At 33.9% G+C, this 24,884-nt stretch overlaps 1 protein-coding gene across 1 annotated transcript in view; it reads right to left on the bottom strand.

Moving 5' to 3' along the window:
• DIP-alpha (Dpr-interacting protein alpha) overlaps positions 1 to 15,661 on the bottom strand; it is a 230,152-nt gene extending 214,491 nt beyond the window's left edge. The window contains exon 1 of the mRNA XM_075299884.1: positions 15,489 to 15,661. Within this exon, the coding sequence (XP_075155999.1) occupies positions 15,489 to 15,537 (49 nt within the window). The 5' untranslated portion in view covers positions 15,538 to 15,661. The remainder of the gene's footprint in view (positions 1 to 15,488) is intronic.
• Between the last annotated feature and the right edge of the window lie 9,223 nt (positions 15,662 to 24,884).

Here is a 24,884-nt window from a genome sequence, read left to right as displayed (position 1 = left end):
CAATAAATTCTATAGAAATATAATTTAGAGACAAAATTCCACAGAAATAAAATTTTGAGAAAATTTTTTATAGAAATAATATTTTTAAAAAAAATTTCTATAGAAATACGATTTTTACAAAATGTTCTATAGGAATAAAATGTTGTCAAAATTTTCTACAGGAATAAAGTTTACCACACATTGTTAAAGATCAAGCCTTGCCGGCTTCTAATTTCCTCCTCTAGAGCCACCAAAATGTAAAAATTATTACAAATTGTGTTGAGTGAAAATGTCCTACATTGTGGCCCTACGCTAAGTACTAGAAAAACCCTACATATAGGGAATTTCCCCTACTTCTAGCAACACTGGCTGTGTTGATATTGCACCTACGGGGTTAGTATGCCACTAATATTGTGCCCATTATTAAAAAAGAGAAAATCGTTAAATTAATGTGTGTAATAAATACAACTTTGTAAAAATCGAGCAATATTCTTATGTAAGAGCTATAAGTACACTGCTAGAAAAATATGTTTTACATATGTTCCGATATAAACAAAATGTGTTTCGGGCACAATTTTTAAACACAATATATTTAAGTGCAAACATGTAATGTTCCTAAACTAACACAAAATGTTTGGGACACATATGTTAATATGTTAAAATATATTATGTTTGGGGCATGAATGATTCATAAAAATAATATGTGTGAATGTAAACATATATAAATTTACAAATTTCGAGTTAACATATATATGTTGTGATACTTTATTCATAGAGCGACAGACAGAGTTAGTATAGAGAAAGAAATAGAGATGGAAAACGGGAGGGTTGTTATGTTGAAAGATATCAACATAACGCAGCGAGAGAATGAAATGAGAGCAATAGAAATTAATAAAAAAGTAAAAAAAAAAAACATAATAAAAACAAGTATATACAGCACTAAGTTCGGTCGGGCCGAATCTTAAATATCCACCACCATGAACCAAATATTAGGGTTTCCTTTGAAATTTCAGGAGAGCTTCAGGACTTGAGGACACTTCACGAAGATAAATTTAAAGATTTCACCTATGAGGACTATATCAGATTCTGGGGATATATGAACCATTTTTGTTTGAGTTTTAGAGGAATCATTAACATCTCTTGTAAGTGTGCAAGAAAATTATAAAATAAAGTCTTGATTTGAAATCTTAAATCTGTAGAAGTAAAATCTGGAAATTTTACATTGAGTTTCAAACAATATTCATGATCAGTGCGCCTTCTACACCCTCAAGATGTGAAGTCGGTCTATATGGAAGCATTACCAAATGGACCGATAAAAACTTAATCCGATACACGTTTTTGTGAGCCTAAAATAGCAGAATATGTACAATTTCAGTCAAAACAGATAAAAACTACGGTTTCTAGAAACCCAAGGAGTTAAATCGGGAGATCGTTCTTATGGGGGCTATACTAAAATATGGACCGATACTCACCTCTTTATGACCCGAAAATACCTCTAGATTTCCAATTTCAGGCAAATAGGATAAAAACTTTGGATTCTAGAAGCCCAAGAAGTAAAATCGGGAAATCGGTCTATATGGGGGCTATACCAAAATATGGACCGATACTAACCATTTTCGGCACACCTCTTTATGGTCCTAAATACATCTAGATTTCCAATTTCAGGTAAATTGGATAAAAACAACGGAACCGAAGAAATAAAATCGGGAAATCGGTCTATATGGGGGCTATACCAAAATATGGACCAATACTCACAATTTTTGGCACACGTTTTGTGGTCCTACAATACCTCTAGATTTCCAATTTCAGGTAAACCGGGAGATCGGTTTATACTCATCATTTTTGGCACACCTCTTTATGGTCATAAAATACCTCTAGATTTCAAATTTCAGGCAAATTGCATAAAAACTACGATTTCTATAAACCCAAGACCCCAAATCGGGAGGTCGATATAGCCCATCTTCCAACTTGACCTGCATGCAGACAAAAGACGAGTTTGTGCAAAATTTCAGCACGATTGCTTTATTATTGAAGACTGTAGCGTGATTACAACAGACAGACGGACATCGTTATATCGTCTTAGAAAATCTCCCTGATCAAGAATATATATACTTTATATAGTCGGAAATCGATATTTCGATGTGTTACAAACGGAATGACAAACTTATTATACCCTCGTCACCATTCTATGGTGGTGGGTATAAAAACTAAAAAGTGAAATTGGAAAAAAATTCTTTTATATTTTTTTAAATTCCTTCATCCAAATTAACTTCCAAGGCACAACTTCTAAAGCAATGCAAATGATCCAAAAATGGAGTACTTCCATCATTGGAGATGATCCAAGTTTGCACGACTTCCGGATCACAAATTGGGGAATCAAACTACTTTTTTGCATGCCCTTTTTTTGCTAGGATGGCGCTGTATATACCCAGCAAAACAAACGTCACCCAAAAAGTAGAATTTAACATGGGTTAGTCCACCAGCCATTGCACTGAATGTGCATCGCATCTTAAAATATGATTCGAATTCAGTGTTTTGGATGCGAATTAAAAATTTTTTTAATTTGCCAAATCAATAATTTTTATAATTTTTTATGGGTTTCAATGCTTTCTAAAGCTTTTTTTTTTGAAAAGTTTTAAAAATACGCAATTTTTCTAAAATGGATTTATCATTTTCGTCGGAAAAATTCTAATAATTTGTACCATTTTATTAATTCAAATTTTAAACAAAAAAAGTTAAAATGACATATTAAAAATATGAAAAAAAAACGAGTTATAAACAAATATATACAGCAGTCTGCTCGGCCATGCCGAATCTTACATATTTCCAATTTCAGGCAAATCAGCAAAGCCTACGGTTTTCACACCCTCAAAAAAAAATATCGCTTCTGTTACATATACTCCCAAACACATTTTGCTTCAAGCATATACATTTTTGGGTATTGCCCAAATATTTATATATTTGATTTCTTCCAATATATAATATTTTTGAAAGCATATTGGTCTAAACAATATAATATGTTTGGGTAGTCTAAGTTCCAAACATGATGTATTTTTCCATCCAAATTGAATAATGTTGTCTTCCAAAAAACTATATGTTATTATGTGAACATATAATATGTTTGGAAACTTTTTGCACCCAAAAATATTGTATGCTTAGAAGAATTTTCTCCCAACGAAGATTGTGCTCAAAAAATTGTTTCTGTGTGTGTCTTATAAAAGTTTTCGAAGAAATTCAAAAAAGAAGAACGTGAAGTCATATATATATATATATATATATATATATATATATATATATATATATATATATATATATATATATATATATATATATATATATATATATATATATATATATATATATATATATATATATATATATATATATATATATATATATATATATATGATGATGGGTGATTTGTTAAGAGCTTGATAACTTTTTTTTTTTTTAAAACGCATAAAATTTGCAAAATCTCATCGGTTCTTTAGATTGGTCCATGACATTTACTTTTTCAAGATAATTTCATTTAAATGTTGACCGCGGCTGCGTCTTAGGTGGTCCATTCGGAAAGTCCAATTTTGGGCAACTTTTTCGAGCATTTCGGCTGGAATAGCCCGAATTTCTTCGGAAATGTTGTCTTCCAAAGCTGGAATAGTTGCTGGCTTATTTCTGTAGACTTTAGACTTGACGTAGCCCCACAAAAAATAGTCTAAAGGCGTCAAATCGCATGATCTTGGTGGCCAACTTACCGGTCCATTTCTTGAGATGAATTGTTCTCCGAAGTTTTCCCTCAAAATGGCCATAGAATCGCGAGCTGTGTGGCATGTAGCGCCATCTTGTTGAAACCACATGTCAACCAAGTTCAGTTCTTCCATTTTTGGCAACAAAAAGTTTGTTAGCATCGAACGATAGCGATCGCCATTCACCGTAACGTTGCGTCCAACAGCATCTTTGAAAAAATACGGTCCAATGATTCCACCAGCGTACAAACCACACCAAACAGTGCATTTTTCGGGATGCATGGGCAGTTCTTGAACGGCTTCTGGTTGCTCTTCACTCCAAATGCGGCAATTTTGCTTATTTACGTAGCCATTCAACCAGAAATGAGCCTCATCGCTGAACAAAATTTGTCGATAAAAAAGCGGATTTTCTGCCAACTTTTCTAGGGCCCATTCACTGAAAATTCGACGTTGTGGCTCGTTAGTAAGTCTATTCATGATGAAATGTCAAAGCATACTGAGCATCTTTCTCTTTGACACCATGTCTGAAATCCCACGTGATCTGTCAAATACTAATGCATGAAAATCCTAACCTCAAAAGAATCACCCTTTATATATATATGTTTTCTTTTTACTATCTCAACTCTAAAAAGAGTACACTTATCAAAATATTGTCGTGAGGCCAAAGATTTCATGTCCTTAAAATAAGAATACAAATTTTGCTTGGCTTAGTTATTTCCATGTTCAAAATTCGATAAACTTTTCAATGAAGTCGTGTTGTCTTTATAATTAAGTGATTTGACTTGAAAATAAATAGGTATCATAACATGAAAGAACAAATTTTTGGACAAAGGTCAACTTGACTTTAATAATTCAGAAAAATTCTTTAAAATTAATGAAATTGTCTTGTGCTTTGAAGCATGCATTTTTGCATCTTGACAACAAAGCATAAATCGTTAAAAAATTGAACATGTTTTTCAACATTTTATTTTAAAGACGTTTTTTATTTGAAACAAAATTGTTAAAGTAGAGACACAATCTTTGGAACCGGGCATGCTTTCTCTCGTCCTACGTTCCGATTTGTTTTGACGAAACATTAAAAAAAATTGTGCCCGTAATGCGAAAATGATAAACAAAACTCATGCTCTTTTTATACCCCAAAACCACATAGTGGTCAGGGTATAATAAGTTTGATCGGCCAAAAAATTTGCCTACCAGAAATATTGATTTTAGACCCCATAAAATATATACCGATCGACTCAGAATCACCTCCTGAGTCGATCTAGCGCTTGGTGTCCGTCCGTCCGTCCATGTATTTGTTGTTCACAGGATTCCGGTCGCAATTATTAACCGATTTTGATGAAATTTGGTACAGGGAGTTTTTTGGGCACAAAGACGAACGCTATTGAATTTGAAAGAAATCGGATCAAATTTAGATATAGCTCCCATATATATGTATCGCCCGATTTCGACAAATGGGGTCACGTTGCGCGTTTTTTCAAACGACTCGTCACCAAAAGGTAATCTTTTCCATCGCCCTTCAAGTTTGCAAAATTTCATCCAAATCGGTTCAGATTTAGATATAGCTCTCATATATATGTATCGCCCGATTTTCCCAAATTTGGCCACAAAACCTTTATTTATCAACCGATCTTACTCAAAGTCGGCTAAATATAGTCTTCTATAGCAGTAACTATATGTGCAAAAAATCATCGAAATCGGTTCAGATTTAGCTTTAGCTCCCCTATATATGTACCGCCCGATTTTTCTAAATTTGGCCATAAAACCTTTATTTATCAACCGATCTTACCCAAATTTGGCTAAACGTAGTTTTCTATAGTACTAACTATATGTGCAAAAAATCATCGAAATCGGTTCAGATTTAGATATAGCTCCCATATATATGTATAGCCTGATTATCGCAAATTTGGCCATAGAACCCTTATTTATTAACCGATCTTACTAAAAGTTGGCTAGATCCAGTCCTCTATAGCACTAACTATATGTGCAAAATTTCATCGAAATCGGTTCAGATGTAGATATAGCTCCCATATATATATCACCCGATTTTGAAAAATTCGCCCCTAATAACCTTATGTTTGACCATACAGGCCTCATTTCTTAAACGATCTTACTCAAATCTTGCACCAGGTAACCTTTTGTGGTATTAATCAAACCCGCAAAATATTATGCAAATTGGTTCAGATTTAGACATAGCTTCCATATATATGCATCGATCCATTTTCCCAAAATTTGGTCATAGTACTCTTATTTATTAACCAATGTTACTCAAATTTCAAATTTTGATGTACTAGCCGATCGTACTTATACGTACTTGTAGCTCTTACATAAGAATATCGCTCGATTTTTACAAATTTATATTTATTACCCACACTAATTTAACGATTTTCTCTTTTTTAATAATGGGCTCAATATTAGTGGCATACTAACACCGTAGGTGCAATATCAACACAGCCAGTGTTGCTAGAAGTAGAGGAAATTCCCTATATGTAGGGTTTTTCTAATATTTAGCGTCGTGAAGGGACGTAGGGCCACAATGTAGGACATTTTCACTCACCACAATTTGTAAGAATTTTTACATTTTGGTGGCTCTAGAGGAGGAAATTAGAAGCCGGCAAGGCTTGATCTTTAACAATGTGTGGTAAACTTTATTCCTGTAGAAAATTTTGTCAACATTTTATTTCTATAGAACATTTTGTCAATATTGTATTTCTATAGAAATTTTTTTCAAAATATTATTTCTATAAAAAATTTTCTCAAAATTTTATTTCTGTGGAATTTTTTCTCAAAATTTTATATCTATAGAATTTATTGTCAAAATTTTATTTCTATAGAAAAATTTCTCACAAAAATTTGTTTATAGAAACTTTTTCCAAAATTTTATTTTTAAAGAGATTTAACAAAAAAGATTACTAATTTGGGTAGAATTCTACCAACTGTGGCAACCGTGGTGGTAATACAAATTTATATTCTATGTTATATACGTTGCATATTCATGTTTTACGATAATAAAGTACTTAGAACCATTTTTGTTTTGTAAAATTGTTTAAATTTAACGAAAAATATAGTAGGGAAAATTGTTTGGGAATGTATGGGACAGTAAGGAACTTTTTTTGTCCTTGTAGGGTAAACCGAACATTTTCCGTGGCAACATTGACTATGAGCTATAGCCAGATTGACACAAAGCACCCGTAGACATGTACCCCTTAATTTTCTTAAATATGCAACTGCGGTTTATCTCCCAGACCTATATGTTACCCCACAAATGCTTATGATTACTAATTCTGTAATGGTGGTTTAGGGTATGATATAGTCGGCCCCGTCCGACTTTCTACTTTACTTACTTTGTTTTCAAATGTCTTTTCTCTTGGTTCCGAATGAATTTTCTCTCCTTCTCATTTTGATATTTTTACTTAAGCATATACAATTTTTGGCGAAGTCTTATATCACAACATATATATGTTTATTCCAAATTTGTGGATTTCTACTTGTTTATATTCACATATAGTATTTTTCCAATCTTTAATGAAATTTTCTTTGTGTATATATATTTTTAAGGCACCAATTGGTTACTTTCATTATTTTACTTCCAGCAAACTTTTTATGTCTCTCTTTCTAAACACATATATGTTTATAGTCTATTTCTTAATTACTATATGTTTGCATCCAAGCATATTATATTTACAAATATTTTATATTCCAAAAATAATATATTCTAACATATTAACATATATGTCCCAAACATGTTGTGCTAGTTTACGAACATTATATGTTTGCACTTAAAAATATTGTGTTTAAAATCTTGAGTTCCAAATATATAATTTTTACACCCAAACATATGAAAAACAGTATTTTTCTTCCGTGCAGAAGCCCAAGAATTGTTATCGGGATATCGGTCCCTTTGCTCTCACTGATATATATGAGCTCTTAACTAAACTATCATTCACATAATATCGGATTTCCCTTTAGGATTAGGATATTATCTTTGTATTGTACATTTTTTCTCATTGAACCAAAAAAAAAAAAAAAGATGACCAATATTATAATAAACCGTAACACTTAATTAAATCTCGCAAAAATTTCAATTGTTTGCTATGACAATTTATGTAATTCCATGTTGTTTACAATTTCCATTGTATGTAAAAGCGCCCTGTTAGTTTTTACAATTTTATCGAAATCAAAAAGTCATTACAATATTAGTGGAATATTAAATAATTCAATATGAATTTGTGCCACAAATACAAGGGGATAATATTAATGGTATTTGCATATGACACTGGTATCATCATTAAATAATTGTGGTTTATATGTGGTCAATAAAATGTTCTGTGATGTTTGTTTCTGGTCATGGACATTGTTTACACATTTGCCAATATCATGTATAGTTAATATTATTAATTTCATATATACAAAAAATAAAGATGAAAAAGCGATATCGTGCCGTACTGACTGCCATTGTGGAGCAGTGATTAGCATTCCATCTACTCGTACACTGAAAAAACTGTCGTATTTAAACCAATGCTGAATTTAACTTATTTGTATTGTAAACAAATTATTTGTTTGTAGTTTTTATAATTTTATTATTTTTTCGAAAATTTCCCTAGGCCAATGAATTTTTTCTTTTTTTTTATGTATGTCTCAAACATCTTATGAACTAAACGTGGGTATAAAGTTCAATGACAGTACACATAAGTTCAATAAATAAATAAAGCAGAAGAAAATTTTCGTACGATTCCAATAAAATTTTCGTACGTTTCCTACAAAAGGATGATTTAGTGTGTGGTTAAAATGGTCATGATATAACGCCAATGATGTTTTTACTTTTAGTTAATTTTTTCTTCCATGAGGGGGCGTAATTTTGTTAATTGCAGCTAAAAAGTACATCAGGGCATTAAATTTTTCCTGTTTTAACAACGTTTTGTGGAAATCTCAAAATGTGGAGTAAAATTTAGTTCAATTTTCTCACGATGTAGTTCATTCTTCCTATAAAGCAGTTTACTTTTTATACCCACCACCATAGAATGGTGACGGGGGTATAATAAGGTTGTCATTCCGTTTGTAACGCATTGAAATATCGATTTCCGACTATATAAAGTATATATATTCTTGATCAGGGAGAAATTCTAAGACGATATAAGCATGTCCGTCTGTCCGTCTGTCCGTCTGTCTGTCTGTCTGTTGTAATCACTCTACATTCTTCAATAATGAAGCAATCGTGCTGAAATTTTGCACAAACTCGTCTTTTGTCTGCAGGCAGGTCAAGTTCGAAGATGGGCTATATCGGTCCAGGTTTTGATATAGTCCCCATATAAATCGATTTCCCGATTTGGGGTCTTGGGCTTATAGAAACCGTAGTTTTCATCCAATTTGCCTGAAATTTAAAATCTGGAAGTATTTTAGGACTATAAAAAGGTGTGCCCAAAATGGTGAGTATCGGTCCATGTTTTGGCATAGCCCCCATATAGACCGATCTCCCGATTTTATTTCTTGGGCTTCTAGAATCCGTAATTTTTATCCAATTTGCCTGAAATTTAAAACCTAGAGGTGTTTTAAGACCACAAAGAGGTGTGCTAAAAATGGTAAATATCGGTCCATGGTTTGGTATAGCCCCCATACAGACCGATCTCCCGATTTTACTTCTTGGGCTTATAGAAACCGTAGTTTTTGTCCAATTTGCCTGAAATTGAAGTTCTAGAAGTATTTTAGAACCATTAAGAGGTGCGCCAAAAATGGTGAGTATAGGTCCATGTTTTGGTATAGCCCCCATATAGACCGATCTCCCGATTTTACTTCTTTGGCTTATAAAAACCGTAGTTTTTATGCAATATGCACGAAATTTAAAATCTGGAGGTGTTAAGACCGTAAAAAGGTGTACCAAAAATGGTGAGTATCGGTCCATGTTTTGGTATAGCCCCCATATAGACCGATCTCCCGATTTTACTTCTTGGGCTTCTAGAATCCGTAATTTTTATCCAATTTGCCTGAAATTGGAAATCTAGAGGTATTTTCGGGTCATAAAGAGGTGTGCCGAAAACGGTGAGTATCGGTCCATGTTTTGGTATAGCCCCCATATAGACCGATCTCCCGATTTTACTTCTTGGGCTTCTAGAATCCGTAATTTTTATCCAATTTGCCTGAAATTGGAAATCTAGAGGTATTTTCGGGTCATAAAGAGGTGTGCCGAAAACGGTGAGTATCGGTCCATATTTTCGTGTAGCCCCCATATAGACCGATTTCCCGATTTTACTTCTTGGGCTTCTAGAATCCGAAGTTTTTATCCTATTTGCCTGAAATTGGAAATCTAGAGGTATTTTCGGGTCATAAAGAGGTGTGCCGAAAACGGTGAGTATCGGTCCATATTTTAGTATAGCCCCCATAAGAACGATCTCCCTATTTAACTCCTTGGGTTTCTAGAAACCGTAGTTTTTATCTGATTTGCCTGAAATTGTAAATATTCTGGTATTTTAGGCTCACAAAAACGTGTATCGGATTAAGTTTTTATCGGCCCATTTGGCAATGCCTCCATATAGACCGACTTCACTTTTTGAGGGTGTAGAAGGCGCACTGATCATGAAAATTGCTTGAAACTCAATGTAAAATTTCCAGATTTCACTTCTACAGATTTAAGATTTCAAATCAAGACATTATTTTATAATTTTCTTGCACACTCACAAGAGATGTTGATGATTCCTCTAAAACTCAAACAAAAATTGTTCTTATAAATCCAGAATCTGATATAGTCCTCATAGGTGAAATCTTTAAATTTATCTTCGGGAAGTGTCCTCAAGTCCTCAAGCCCTCCTGAAATTTCAAAAGAACCCCTAATATTTGGTTCATGGTGGTGGGTATTTAAGATTCGGCCCGGCCGAACTTAGTGCTGTATATACTTGTTTCTATGTATAAACGTTTATGGTTCCTATCCCACTGATAGCCAAATACCAAAGATTTTATTAGCCGACTTTATGTGATATTTAAAAATGGTCATATTTAAAAATGTGATATTTAAAAATGATCATAATGATCATAATGACCATATCAATGTAATAAATACACTGAAAAGAATATTGACCTAATATGAAAATTCTTAGATCCTAGGATATTTTTTTAAATAAAGAAATTTTAATAAATTGAAAGTTCATAATGTTTATTCAAGTTTTTATTTAATTCAGGTCACGACTCTTTAAAATGTGCGTCCCTCCGTTAAAGTCATAAAGTCAGATAAAAACAAGTATATACGGCCGTAAGTTCGGCCAGGCCGAATCTTATGTACCCTCCACCATGGATTGCGTAGAAACTTCTACGAAACACTGTCATCCACAATCGAATTACCTGGGTTGTAGTACCTTAAAACTTCTTAACATCGTTTTCTAAATTGTGAGCTAGTCCATACGTGGTAGAGAGTCAGAATTGAAATATGGAGGTCGCTTATATGGGGTCTATAAAATTATGAACTTTATATGAACCAATTTTTGTGTGATTGGGGATCGATCGATGGACTGATATGGACAACTTTTGGCATGGATGTTAAATATCATATACTACCACAACGTACCAAATTTCAACCAGATTGGATGAATTTTGCTTCTCCAAAAGGCACCGGTCAAATCTGGGGATCGGTTTATATTGGGGCTATATATAAATATGGACTGATATGAAACAATTCCTGCATGGTTGTTGGATACCATATACTAACATCACGTACCAAATTTCAACCGAATCGGATGATTTTTGCTCTTCCAAGGGGCTCCGGAGGTCAAATTTGGTGATCGGTTTATATGGGCTATATATAATTATGGACCGATGTGGACCATTTTTTGCATGGCCATTAGAGACCATATACTTACACCATGTACCAAATTTCAGCCGGATCAGATGAAATTCGCTTCTCTCAGAGGCTCCCCAAGCAAAATCGGGGGATCGGTTTATATGGGGGCTATATATAATTATTGACCGATGTGGACCAATTTTTGCATGGCTGTTAGAGATCATATGCTGACATCATGTACCAAATTTCAGCTGTACCAAATTTCAGCTGGATCGGATGAAATTTGCTTCTCTTAGAGTTCCCGAAAGCCAAATTTGGGTGTCCGTTTATATGGGGGCTATACATAAAAGGCGACCGATATGGCCCATTTGCAACACCATCCGACCTACATCGATAACAACTACTTGTGCCAAGTTTCAAGTCGATAGCTTATTTCGTTCAGAAGTTAGCGTGATTTCAACAGACGGACGGACGGACATGCTCAGATCGACTCAGAATTTCACCACGACCCAGAATATATATACTTTATGGGGTCTTAGAGCAATATTTCGATGTGTTACAAACGGAATGACAAAGTTAATATACCCCCATCCTTTGGTGGAGGGTATAACAAGTAAGTAAAGTGTAAAGTCGGACGGGGCCGACTATATTATACCCTTCACTACTATGCCATTAAAAATGGGATTAAAATATTAAACATTCTACCATATCTCCTCAACTCTGGCGTACACGTACATGGGAGGTGTATCTAAATCTGAACCGATTTTGACCAAATTTGACATGCATAGTTAGAATAATAATTCTGCAATCTCTGCAAAATTTCACCTAATTGGGAGTAAAACTTTGGCCTCCGTGGTCATATGAGTGTAAATCGGGCGAAAAATATATATGGAAACTATATCTAAATCTGAACCGATTTCAACCAAATTAGGCACACTTACCGATACTATTAAATATACTCCTGGTGCAAAATTTGAAGCATGTCAGGGCAATATTCTGGCTTTTGAGACCATATAAGTCCGAATCGGACGAAAAATATATATGGGAGCTATATCTAAATCTGGACCGATTTTAACCAAATTTAGCACACTGAATGACACTCATAAACGTACTCCTTGTGCAAAATTTTAAGCAAATTAGGGCAAAACTCTAGCTTTTTTGGCCATATAAGTTCAAATCGGACGAAAGATATATATGGGAGCTATATCTAAATCTGAACCGATTTGGCTGATATTTTGCATATCTTACGAACGCCCCAAAATATTTGGCTGCCCGAAAGTTTGAGAAAATACGTTGATAAATACGTCAATTATGACCAGATCGATGATAAATATATATGGGAGCTATATCTAAATCTGAACCGATTTTTTTCAAAATCAATAGCGATTGTCTTTTAGGCAATGTTAAACTCTGTGCCAAATTTGAGGACGATCGGACTTAAACTGCGAGCTGTACTTTGCACACAAAATTACATATACAGACAGACGGACAGACAGACGGGCATCGCTAAATCGAGTCAGAATTTAATTCTAAGACGATCGGTTTTACTAATCGATGGGTCTCAGACTTTTCCTTCTTGGCGTTATATACAAATGCACAAACTTATGATACCCTATACCACAGTAGTGGTAAAGGGTATAAACAAAATGTCGAAGAAATCAATTAAGTTTTGAAACAGGTGTCGTTTTATATCCTCCATGGGTGGTATATTAATCCTTTCACTACCGAGGTCCACTTAGAAGGACATTCGAAAAATACACCAAATTCTATTTCCCACTTAGTTTAGATTTATTTCTCTATGTTATTTTAAAGTAGAGGCTTCAATCTAAATAATCTATAAATATTTTCCATATTGATGAGGTCTAAAATACATTTTTATAAACTTCTTTGGCAATAAACGAAAAATACGAAAATTTGAGAAAATTTTTCTACTGCATGTTTCTAGTAAATGCACATTCATACAAAAACTATAGATGATAATTTTTCGGATTCTTTTTTTGCATTTTTTCTCACACTTTGAGGGATATTATAGGCCAAATAGCGCTTATTTTCGTAAGGCCATTTGGTCACAATTCAAGAATCAAGTTTTCAGAACAAGCTCATATAGCTCTTGAAGTAATTGAGGTAGGTTTTCAAAATGGCAATTTTTGTTCTACATGCTGTTAGTACAAGTAAAAACAGAAGAAAAATTAAAGTTTTTAACGTTAGATTTATTTCGGTAGTGAAAGGGTTAACTTTGTCATTCCGTTTGTAACACATCGATATATTACTCTAAGACCCCATAAAGTATATATATTCCGGGTCGTGGTGAAATTCTGGGGCGATCTAGCCATGTCCGTCCGTCTGTTGAAATCACACTAACTTCCGAACGAAAGCACAAGTAGTTGTTATTGATTTAGGTCGGATGGTGTTGCAAATGGGCCATATCGGACCACTTTTACGTATAGCCCCCACACTGGTAGAAAAAGTTTCGTTATATTAATGAAATGTGTCATTAAAATTGAGCCAATGAAACAAATTCATTGATATAACGAAATTTTTCGTTATTATAACGAATTTTCTGTTAGTCAACGAAACGTTTCGTACTATTAACGAACATTTTCATTGTCTTAATGAAAATGTTTCATTATATCAATGAAAATTTTTCGTTGGCTCATTTTTAATGAAATTTTCTTTGTGTGCATATAAACCGACCCTCAGATTTGGTTTGCGGAGCCTGCTAGAGAAATTTGGTACGTGGTGTTAGTATATGATCTTTAACAACTATGCAAAAATTGGTTCATAATTATATATATAGCTCCCATATAAACCTGTCTCCAGATTTGATCTCCGGAGCCTCTTAGAGGAGCAAAATTCATCCGATTCGGTTGAAATTTGGTACGTGGTGTTAGTATATGGTCTCTAACAACCATGCCAGAAATGGTCCATATCGGTCCGTAATTATATAGAGTCCCCATATAAACCGATCCCCAGATTTGCCTCTTGGAGTATCAAAATTTATCAGATCCGGTTGAAATTTTGTACGTGGTGTTAGTATATGGTCCCTAACAACCATGCCATATCGGTCTATAGTTATATATACCCTCCAGATAAACCGATCCCCAATCACACAAAAAATGATCCATATCGGTTCATAATTGTATATAGACCCCATATTAATACTACTTGAGAGTACAAAAAAGCAGTAAAGGTTTGATACCTTCTGGTTGCGATTAGTTACATATTTGTTACATATTCAGAAGGACTGAGTTATTGTCATTTAAATAACCCATACGGATCTTTTGCAAATATATATCAGAGTTGTTTCACATTACTATTCCTTATTTTAAGATAGGTCAATTCCATGGATTTACTGTATGAAACCACCGTGATACAAAAATACAATGTTTATCAGAGATTTTGAGAATAATTCAGAAAATTTGCGAAAAAAAATCAATTTCATAATTTTTTAATTTTATATAATTTGAATTTATTTGTAATTAAATTAAATTAATCACAACCTCATTCTTATTCAAACTAAATCTAATAACTACACCCAGTTATATATCATAACATAAAAAGTTTTAAATAAAATGTCTTTCCATGAATTGAGGAATATTATAGGCCAAATAGCGCTTATTTTCGTAAGGCCATTTGGTCACAATTCAAGAATCAAGTTTTCAGAACAAGCTCATATAGCTCTTGAAGTAATTGAGGTAGGTTTTCAAAATGGCAATTTTTGTTCTACATGCTCAATTTCATAATTTTTTAATTTTATATAATTTGAATTTATTTGTAATTAAATTAAATTAATCACAACCTCATTCTTATTCAAACTAAATCTAATAACTACACACAGTTATATATCATAACATAGAAAGTTTTAAATAAAATGTCTTTCCATGAATTGATGACTTTTTGTGTCATTTTTGTAAATTACTTAATCAATAAATTTTTTAATATTTAATATGATAAATTATTTTTCTTTTGTTATAAATTAAAAACTATTGTGTTTTAATTACCTTGGAAAATATTTAATACCACAAATAAAATGATCTTCGTCGACATCATCTTTTCATTATTATTTTTCACACAAATGGAATTGAAAGCTATTTTCCTGTTTTATTGATGTCTATTTTTGTATTTTTTTTTTCTCGTTTTTGTTGCTCGTTTAATGCTCTTGACTTCCTCACAATGAACAAGAACACATCAATTAGATAATTCAAATGTAATATATTTGCAATGCAATTTTAATTTTATAGATATTAATAAGAGATGATGCATTCATATTCAATTGAATGCCACATAATGCATGATGCACTTTTATATATAATTGTGTTGGTTGTTTCTTTTTATTGTTGTTGTTGTACTGTAAGCACTTATAAACGGCTATTGAATTTAACGGAAATGTGATTATTTATTTATTTTATTTACATTTTTACTTCATTTAATTTTCAATGCATATCTTTTGTTGATGTTGATGTATCTCTGTCACACAAATGCACTCAACCCAACACACACACACACACTCGTATACAAATTTTACACAAAATCATAACATTTAATGGTGATGATTATATGCAACAACAACAACACCAACAATAATGACTATGGCCATACAGCTCAGAGAGTAATTATGCCGTTATTATTGGTAATTGTGCGGAGAGGGTGAGAGAAACAAAATCTACTGAAATAATTGATGTTTGTTGTTGCAGTTGCATTATCCAATATAACAATTGCAAATGTAACGGCAATAGTGTGGACAATTGATGTACAATTTTTTTCTGTGTATTTCTATTTTGTTTTGTTTTGTTTTTTACTCTTGTTAATGTGTAACACTTTCAGTCTCGTTAATTGTTAATGGGCCATATGCACATGTATACGAACACTCTCTCTCACACACACAGACTAATACGTTTGAATGCACTCACAACTATGAATCTCCGCAAATGCACTTAAATGCAGACTTACTAACGACCGACTATTACGGAAAAAAAAACGTTTATCGAGCTGATGCTGTGATTTAATTAAGAAATTGACTGAGTGACAATATCCATTCCCAACACACAAACCGATGCACTCTCACGTATGCATTTGATTAAAACTTTTGTTAAAATTTGTCTATAAAATATTGTTGCTCCAGCTAATACACTATTCATTCAGCCTCAATATACAACAACAATAGTCGTTTTTTTTCCCACCAATTTGTATGGAAACGAAGCGTCCAAATATAAGCAACGACGTTTTCAAACTGAAACTGATGCTGTCAACCAACCATGGCAAAAGGCATCATCATCAAACGACCAATAGTCCTACAGACATACATACTTGTAAGATTTGAACTTCGTTTATCATTGATTACGGTCTATGCGAAGCGATTGTTCATCGGGTGTGCTCGTTTTTTAGACTTCTTGATAAGACCGTATAAACGATTCAGCATCCTAGTGGATAACGTAATTGTAACAAGAGATAAAGCATGGGTGAGAGAGATTGCAAGAAATTTCTGAGAGAGAAAGAGAGTAAATCATTCGACTTACATTCCACCATGTGCTTAATGGTGGCTTGCGTTTGTGTTGTGCTTCCAACCACGTGGTGGATTCTATTTTTTGTGTTGGAGAGGTTATAATAGTATTTGCTGCTATTGTTGTTGTTGTTGTTGCTCATGCTTTATTGCAATAGGACAATGTGGCTTGTAAGGACTAAGGACCATAATATATGCTGAACTTTTTGCAAGCGAAAATACCATAGAAAAAATTCTGGCATGCGCAGTGTTACTTTGAAGGAGGAGTGTATTTTGGTTAATTTTTTTGACAAATGGTATGACAAACTAATGCCACTCCACATATATTCAAACAGACATCTACAAACACACACATTCGAACCCAATAAAAACCCATACACCTACAGAAAAATAAAAAAGTGGGGGTATTTGTATGTTTGACTAAATGTTGTAACTCATCGCGTGTATGTTTGCGCGCGTGTGTGTGTGTGAATGTTTGTTCAAGCCAAACTGTGGTCATGTTTAAGGTGTTGCTGACTGTAACAGGCTGCTGCTGTTTTAGTCATCGTATCATTTTGGCTCTTCTATTCGTTTTACATATATAGTCAAACAAACAAACACACACACTCACACATATGTAACTATATCATTTGTTAGCTTATATTTATTTACTTCACATAATGGTTTTCTCACCAAATAGGTGTCAGTTTCTTATTTGGTTCTTATATTTTTTCTCACAATGAACAAGAAACGAGGGTATCTTCAGAAAGTGCCAAGCAAAAAAGTAGTGAAAATGTTCTTTTTGGATCTGGAAGTGGTTTAAAATTGGAGCAGAAGCGATGAATTTAACATCCCAGCAAAAAAAATTGGAAGTTGTTCCACAAACATTTCTTTTAAAGCCCATCCCAGGATCCCCCATCTAGTTTCTTCAACTTCCGATGCAGTCCCTTTGGACAAGTCCACAAACATTTCTTCTAAAGCACATCGTGGGATCCCCCAATGATTTTTTTCCACTTCCGATGCAGTCCTTTTGGACAAGTGCACAAACATTTCTTCTAAAGCGTATCTTGGGATCCCCCAATGATTTGTTTCTACTTCTGATGCACTTCTTTTGGACAAGTATTAGAAAGAACGCAATCAGGGTATTTTAAGTGCAAATTTTGGACAATTAAATTAAAAAAAAATAGAAAATTAATAAAAAAGTAAAAAAATAATAATACAAAATAAATTTCATCCCCGCTGGGATTTGAACCTGTTCCGTTTGACTTTTTCCCTTCCATGGAAGTTCTTTTGAGAAGATTTTGCAAATTACGAGAATTTTTAATTTTTTGTTGATTTGTAATGAAAATATATATTTATACGAAAATATATGCCTAAAATAAAAAATAAAAACGATGCATAATATAAAAAAATAATTTTTTAGAAAAATATTTGATAAAAAATTGCCGCTGGTGAGATTTGAACCTGCGTTTCTTATTTTTTCGTTCATACTAATAAAGAACTTCTCGAGAAGCAATTAGAATGTTATTCCTTGATGTCGTATTACGATCATATCACACACATTTGAATTGATATTTCGACGCTTTATATTCGATGGCGTTTGTGGCTGAGTGTGCTAAGACGTTCTGTTATGGTGCCAGCAAACCCAGGTTCAACCCCCTGGTCGGAGCGAAAAAGTTTTTCAAATTGTAAAAATTAGAGAATAGGAAAGTAATAGTGTAATAAAAAATATGGTTGAAAAAGAGTGAAATTGGTAGAAAAAATTTTTTTTTCGCTTTTCAAATTTCTTCATTCAAATTAACTTCCAGGGCACAACTTCTAAAGTAATGCAAAGGATCCAAAAAGGGAGTACTTCCGTCCTGTGACAAGCCCGTGTAAAATTCATTAGAGATGATCCAAGTTTGCACTACTTCCGGATCACAGATTGGGGATCCAAACTACTTTTTTGGAAGCTCTTTTTTTGCTGGGATGGGCTGGTCATAGGACACACGTCCACCATTTCAAAAGCCGTTGCATTTAATTTGCATCACTTCTTAAGGTGTGAACCGAACTCGCTGTTTTGGATGTGAATTAAAAATATTTTGATATTTTGCCAATACATAATTTTTATAATATTTTATAATTTATAATGCATTAGAATGCTTGTCTACAACGTTTGTCATGAAATATTTTTTAAAAATTCGCAATGTTTATACCCACCACCCTAGAATGGTGACGGGGGTATAATAAGTTTGTCATTCCGTTTGTAACACATCGAAATATCAATTTCCGACTTTATAAAGTATATATATTCCTGATCAGGGAGAAATTCTAAGACGATATAGCCTTGTCCGTCTGTCTGTTGTAATCACGCTACTGTCTTCAATAATGAAGCAATTGTGCTGAAATTTTGCACAAAATCGTCTTTTGTCTGCAGGCAGGTCAAGTTCGAAGATGGGCTATATCGGTTCAGGTTTTGATATAGTCCCCATATAAACCGACCTGTCGATTTGGGGTTTTGGGCTTATAGACACCGTAGTTTTTATCCAATACGCCTGAAATTTGAAATATAGAAGTATTTTAGGTTAGGTTAGGTGGCAGCCCGATGTATCAGGCTCACTTAGACTATTCAATCCATTGTGATACCACATTGGTGAACTTCTCTCTTATCAGTGCTGCCCGATTCCATGTTAAGCTCAATGACAAGGGACCTCCTTTTTATAGCCGAGTCCGAACGGCGTTCCACATTGCAGTGAAATCACTTAGAGAAGCTTTGAAACCCTCAGAAATGTCACCAGCATTACTGAGGTGGGATAATCCACCGCTGAAAAACTTTTTGGTGTTCGGTCGAAGCAGGAATCGAACCCACGACCTTGTGTATGCAAGGCGGGCATGCTAACCATTGCACCACGGTGGCTCCCTAGAAGTATTTTAGGACCATATATATGTGAGCCGGAAACGGTGAATATCGGTCCATTTTTGATATAGCTCCCTTATAGACCGATCTCCCGATTTTATTTCTTGGGCTTCTAAAATTCGTAGTTTTTATCAAATTTGTATGAAATTGGAAATTTAGGGCAATTGTGGGATCTCAACTACGGTGTGTCGAAATGACGTGTATCGGTCCATGTTTTGATATAGCCCCCACATAGACCGATCTCCCGATTTGGGATCTTGGGCTTATATAAACCGTAGTTTTTATCCACGCAGACGAAAAAGATTGTTTTTCATATGTTTGGGTGTAAACAATATATGTTTGGAACTCAACTTTTTTAACACAATATTTTTAAGTGCAAACATATAATGTGTGTTAATATGTTAGAACATATTATGTTTGGGACATAAAATGTTTGTAAATATAATATGCCTAGATGCAAACATATATAAATTTGGAAATTGCTTATAAACATATGTGTGTTTAGAAAGAGTTTGAACAATACAAACAATAGTTTGTTTGCACCAATCCTGAAAATATATATGCTTGAAGCAAAATGTGTTTGGTGTATACACTCAAAAAAAAAGTGAACTCTCTAGTTCACTAAAGCCAATTTAACTTCATTTTAGTTCATAGAATTATTATGTTTGGAGAAAGTTTTCTCTACTCTAATAATTTTTTGTGTACGTTAGTTAAATTAACTAAACCCAAGGAAAAAAATATACTCAAATGAAGCATAAAGATTAACTAAATTCGTATCTTCCACAAAATAGTTCAGAATTTCTTTAAATTTGTAAATTTTACCAAAAATGCGTCTATCATGAACTTCGTATGTCACTAAAGACATTCTTGAAAATTACAAAATTTTCTTTAACTATTGAAAAAACTTAGTTATGTCTAATACATTTTTTTGAATTTGTCGAAAAATATTTACTTATTAGTTAAAATTTTCTACAAATATTCAAAATTTTCTAAAATTATCCGAAAGTTTTATTCCTGGTGGGTTCAATGTTTTTTCAGTGTATGTTACAGAAGCGATTTCTTTTTGAGGGTGCAATTTTCCTGAAATTTGAAATCTAGAGATAGTTTATTACTATAACGAGGTTTGCCAAAAATGGTGAGTATCGGTCCATGGTTTGGTATAGCCCCCATATAGACCAATATCCCAATTTTACTTCTTAGACTTTTAGAATCCGTAGTTTTTGTCCAATGTGCCTGAAATTGGAAATCATGAGGTATTTTAGGACCCCAAAGAGGTGTGCCGTAAATTGTGAGTACCGGTTCATGTTGTGGTATAGCCCTCATATTGACCGATCTCCCGATTTTACTTCTTGGGTTTATAGAAACCGTAGTTTTTATCCAATTTGCCTGAAATTGGAAATGTAGAGGTATTGTAGGACCACAAAATGTACCGAAAATGGTATGTAGTGGTCCATGTTTTGGTATGTGGGGGATATACCGACCTCCCAATTTTATTTCTTGGGCTTGTAGAAACCGTAGTTTTTATCCAATTTGCACGAAATTTGAAATCTGGAGTTTTTTAGGACTATAAATAGGTGTGCAAAAAATGATTTTATTCTTTGGGATTCTAGAAACAGTAGTTTTTATCTAATTTGCCTGAAATTTGAAATTAGAAGTATTTTAGGATCATAAAGAGGTGTGCCGAAAACGGTAAGTATCGGTCCATGTTTTAGTATAGCCCCCGTAAGACCGATCTCCCGATTTAACTCCTTGTGTTTCTAGAAACCGTCGTTTTTATTCGATTAGCCTGAAATTGTAAATATACTGTTTAGACTCACAAAAGCGTGTATGGGATTTAGTTTTTATCGGTCCATTTGGTAAGGCCTCTATATAGACCGATTTCACTTCTTGAAACTGAATGTAAAATTTTCAAATTTTACTTCTCTTAATCATGTCATTTCAAATCTTTATTTCATCATTTTCTTGCACACTTACAGGAGGATTTAATGATTCCTCTAAAACTCAAACAAAAATGGTTCTTATAAATCCAGAATCTGTTGTAGTCTTCATAGGTAAAATCTTTAAATTTATCTTCGGGAAATGTACTAGTTGAACTGCTCTGCTTGGAAGAATATCTGTCATCAAACTCCCCTGAATTATTCAAAGGAAACTATTATATTTGATTCATGGTGGTGGGTATTTAAGATTCGGCCTGGCCAAACTTACTGCTGTAACAGTTTGGCTGATAAGTCCCCGGTCTGACACATAGATGGCGTCGCTAGTATTAAATGCATATTATTTTTTTATAGTACCAACCTTCAAATGATTCGTGTCAAAATTTGACGTCTGTAAGTCAATTAGTTTGTGAGATAGAGCGTCTTTTGTGAAGCAATTTTTGCTATTGTGACAAAAATGGAAAAAAAGGAATTTCGTGTTTTGATAAAATACTGTTTTCTGAAGGGGAACAAAACTTGGCTTGATAATGAGTTTCCGAACTCTGTCCCAGGGAAATCAACAATAATTGATTGGTATGCAAAATTCAAGCGTATTGAAATGAGCACGGAGGACGGTGAACGCAGTGGAAGCTCGAAAAAGGTCGTTACCGACGACAACATGAAAAAAATCCACAAAATGATTTTGAATGACCGTAAAATGAAGTTGATCGAGATAGCAGAGGCCTTAGAGATATCAAAGGAACGTGTTGCTCATATCATTCATCAATATTTGGATATGCGGAAGCTCTGTGCAAAATGGGTGCCGCGGGAGCTCACATTTGATCAAAAACAACAACGTGTTGATGATTCTGAGAGGTGTTTGTAGCTGTTAACTCGTAACACACCCGAGTTTTTCCGTCGATATGTGACAATTGGTGAAACATGGCTTCATCCTTACACTCCTGAGCCCAATCGACAGTTGGCTGAGCGGACAGCGACCGTGGAAAGACTTAAAAGTCCGCTGGCAAAGTAATGGCCTCTTTTTTTTGGGATGCGCATGGAATAATTTTTATCGATTATCTTGAGAAGGGAAAAACCATCAACAGTCACTATTATATGGCGTTATTGGAGCGTTTGAAGGTCGAAATCGCGGCAAAACGGCCCCATATGAAGAAGAAAAAAGTGTTGTTCCACCAAGACAACGCACCGTGCCACAAGTCATAGAGAACGAGTGCAAAAATTCATGAATTGGGCTTCGAATTGCTTCCCCACCCACCGTGTTCTCCAAATCTGGCCCCCAGCAACTTTTTCTTGTTCTCAGACCTCAAAAGGATGCTTGCAGGGAAAAAATTTGGCTGCAATGAAGAGGTGATCGCCGAAACTGACGCCTATTTTGAGACAAAACCGAAGGAGTACTACCAAAATGGTATCAAAAAATTGGAAGGTCGTTATAATCGTTGTATCGCTCTTGAAGGGAACTATATTGAATAATAAAAACGAATTTTGACAAAAAAATGTGTTTTTCTTTGTTAGACCGGGTACTTATCAGCCAACCTGTTATATACATGTTTAGAATCGATTTAGCATTTTTTTCGACAAAATTTAAATAATTGGTACCATTTTGTAAATTCTTGCTCTGTTGTTAACGTAAATAAAACAAAAGTTTAAAATTACTCATTAAAATATGAAAATGTGAGTTGTAAAAAATTGAATTAATGAAACTTCCTGTGTAGCGAAAATAAGAAAATGTTTGGGTGGACAAATTTTGAAGTTCTTTTAAAGTTGTGCCTTTACAATAACTTCTAATTTTTTTGGTGGGAGAGTCTATAAATAAATAGAGGGCTAACTTTTCACCAGATTGGATGTAATTTGCACTTCCAGAAGGCTACGGTAGGTCAAATCTGGTATGGAGGCTATATATAATTATGGTCCGATATGGACCAATTTTTGAATGTTTATTAGAGGACATACTCGTATGTCTACATTTGGATGAAATTTACTCCTCCAAGAAGATACCGAGGCCAAATTAGGGGATCGGTTTATATGGGGGCTATACCTCACAGTGGTCCTATATGGCCCATTTACAATACTATCAGCCCTACATCAATAACAACTAATTATACCAAATTTCAAGTCGTTAGCTTTTCTCGTTCGAAGATTAGCGTGATAGCGGACATCGCTAGATTGACTCAGAAAAACCACGACCCTGAATATATATACCTGATGGGGTCTGAGACTAGTATTTCGGAATGATAAACCCAGTAAAAAGCGTGGTCAAGAAAGTAGTGAAAATTTTCTTTTTGGAACCGGAAGTGGTGCATAATTGGCGCAGAAGCGATGAACTTAACATGCAACAGCCGATGCACAGTGGTTCCAAATCGCTTTTTTTTGGAAATAATTCTGCAACTTTTGAACGGATAAAGATATCAACATAATTTTATTTATTTTAAATTTATATTATTTTGTATGAAAACTGAGGTGTTTTTCTCTAAGTTTGCAAAATTGTGGATCCTTAGTGCGTCCACGGGCTGACATGTAGGCGTTGAAAATGGGTCTCCTCGGGAGTTATGACATTTTGTGTTAGCTGTCAACTCGGTAATTTTGAAACTACTTCGATGATTTTTCCTCTGCTGGATAGTTTTGGAAAAGTATTTGAGAGAACTTTATTCCTAAGCGATTGAAAAGTACAAAAAAAAACGAAAATTCGAATTTTTTAGGGTACGGAGCAATTTGTTTCAAAAACTAAAATTTTTGGTAATTGATAACTTTTGAACTAATTGTGATATCATTATAATTTTTATTGATTTTTGCAGAGAACATTGTTGTAAGAAATGCTTAATATACCATTCCCAAAATCAAAATCCCCAAAGTGGGGACATATGTTGCAAAAACGTTATTTTTGTGTAATTTGCATATTTCTCAGTTTTTTTACTGGTAGGATGTTGAAAACTTTTACAGTTAGTTAGTGGAAACATAGGACTTTTTGGAAAAGAGATCGACTTAGCAATCGGTGCTTTGGTAATTTTTGAAAACAAATGGTAATTTTTGAAAACAAAATTTTTTCTTCTTGAAAAGCTGCCGATTTTGGGCAAATTAGGGGAGTAGCAGA

This window comes from Haematobia irritans, chromosome 3 (assembly GCF_050003625.1).
Source record: "Haematobia irritans isolate KBUSLIRL chromosome 3, ASM5000362v1, whole genome shotgun sequence".
Classification (NCBI taxonomy): Eukaryota; Metazoa; Arthropoda; class Insecta; order Diptera; family Muscidae; genus Haematobia; species Haematobia irritans.
This window is presented reverse-complemented; position numbering and strand designations above follow the sequence as displayed.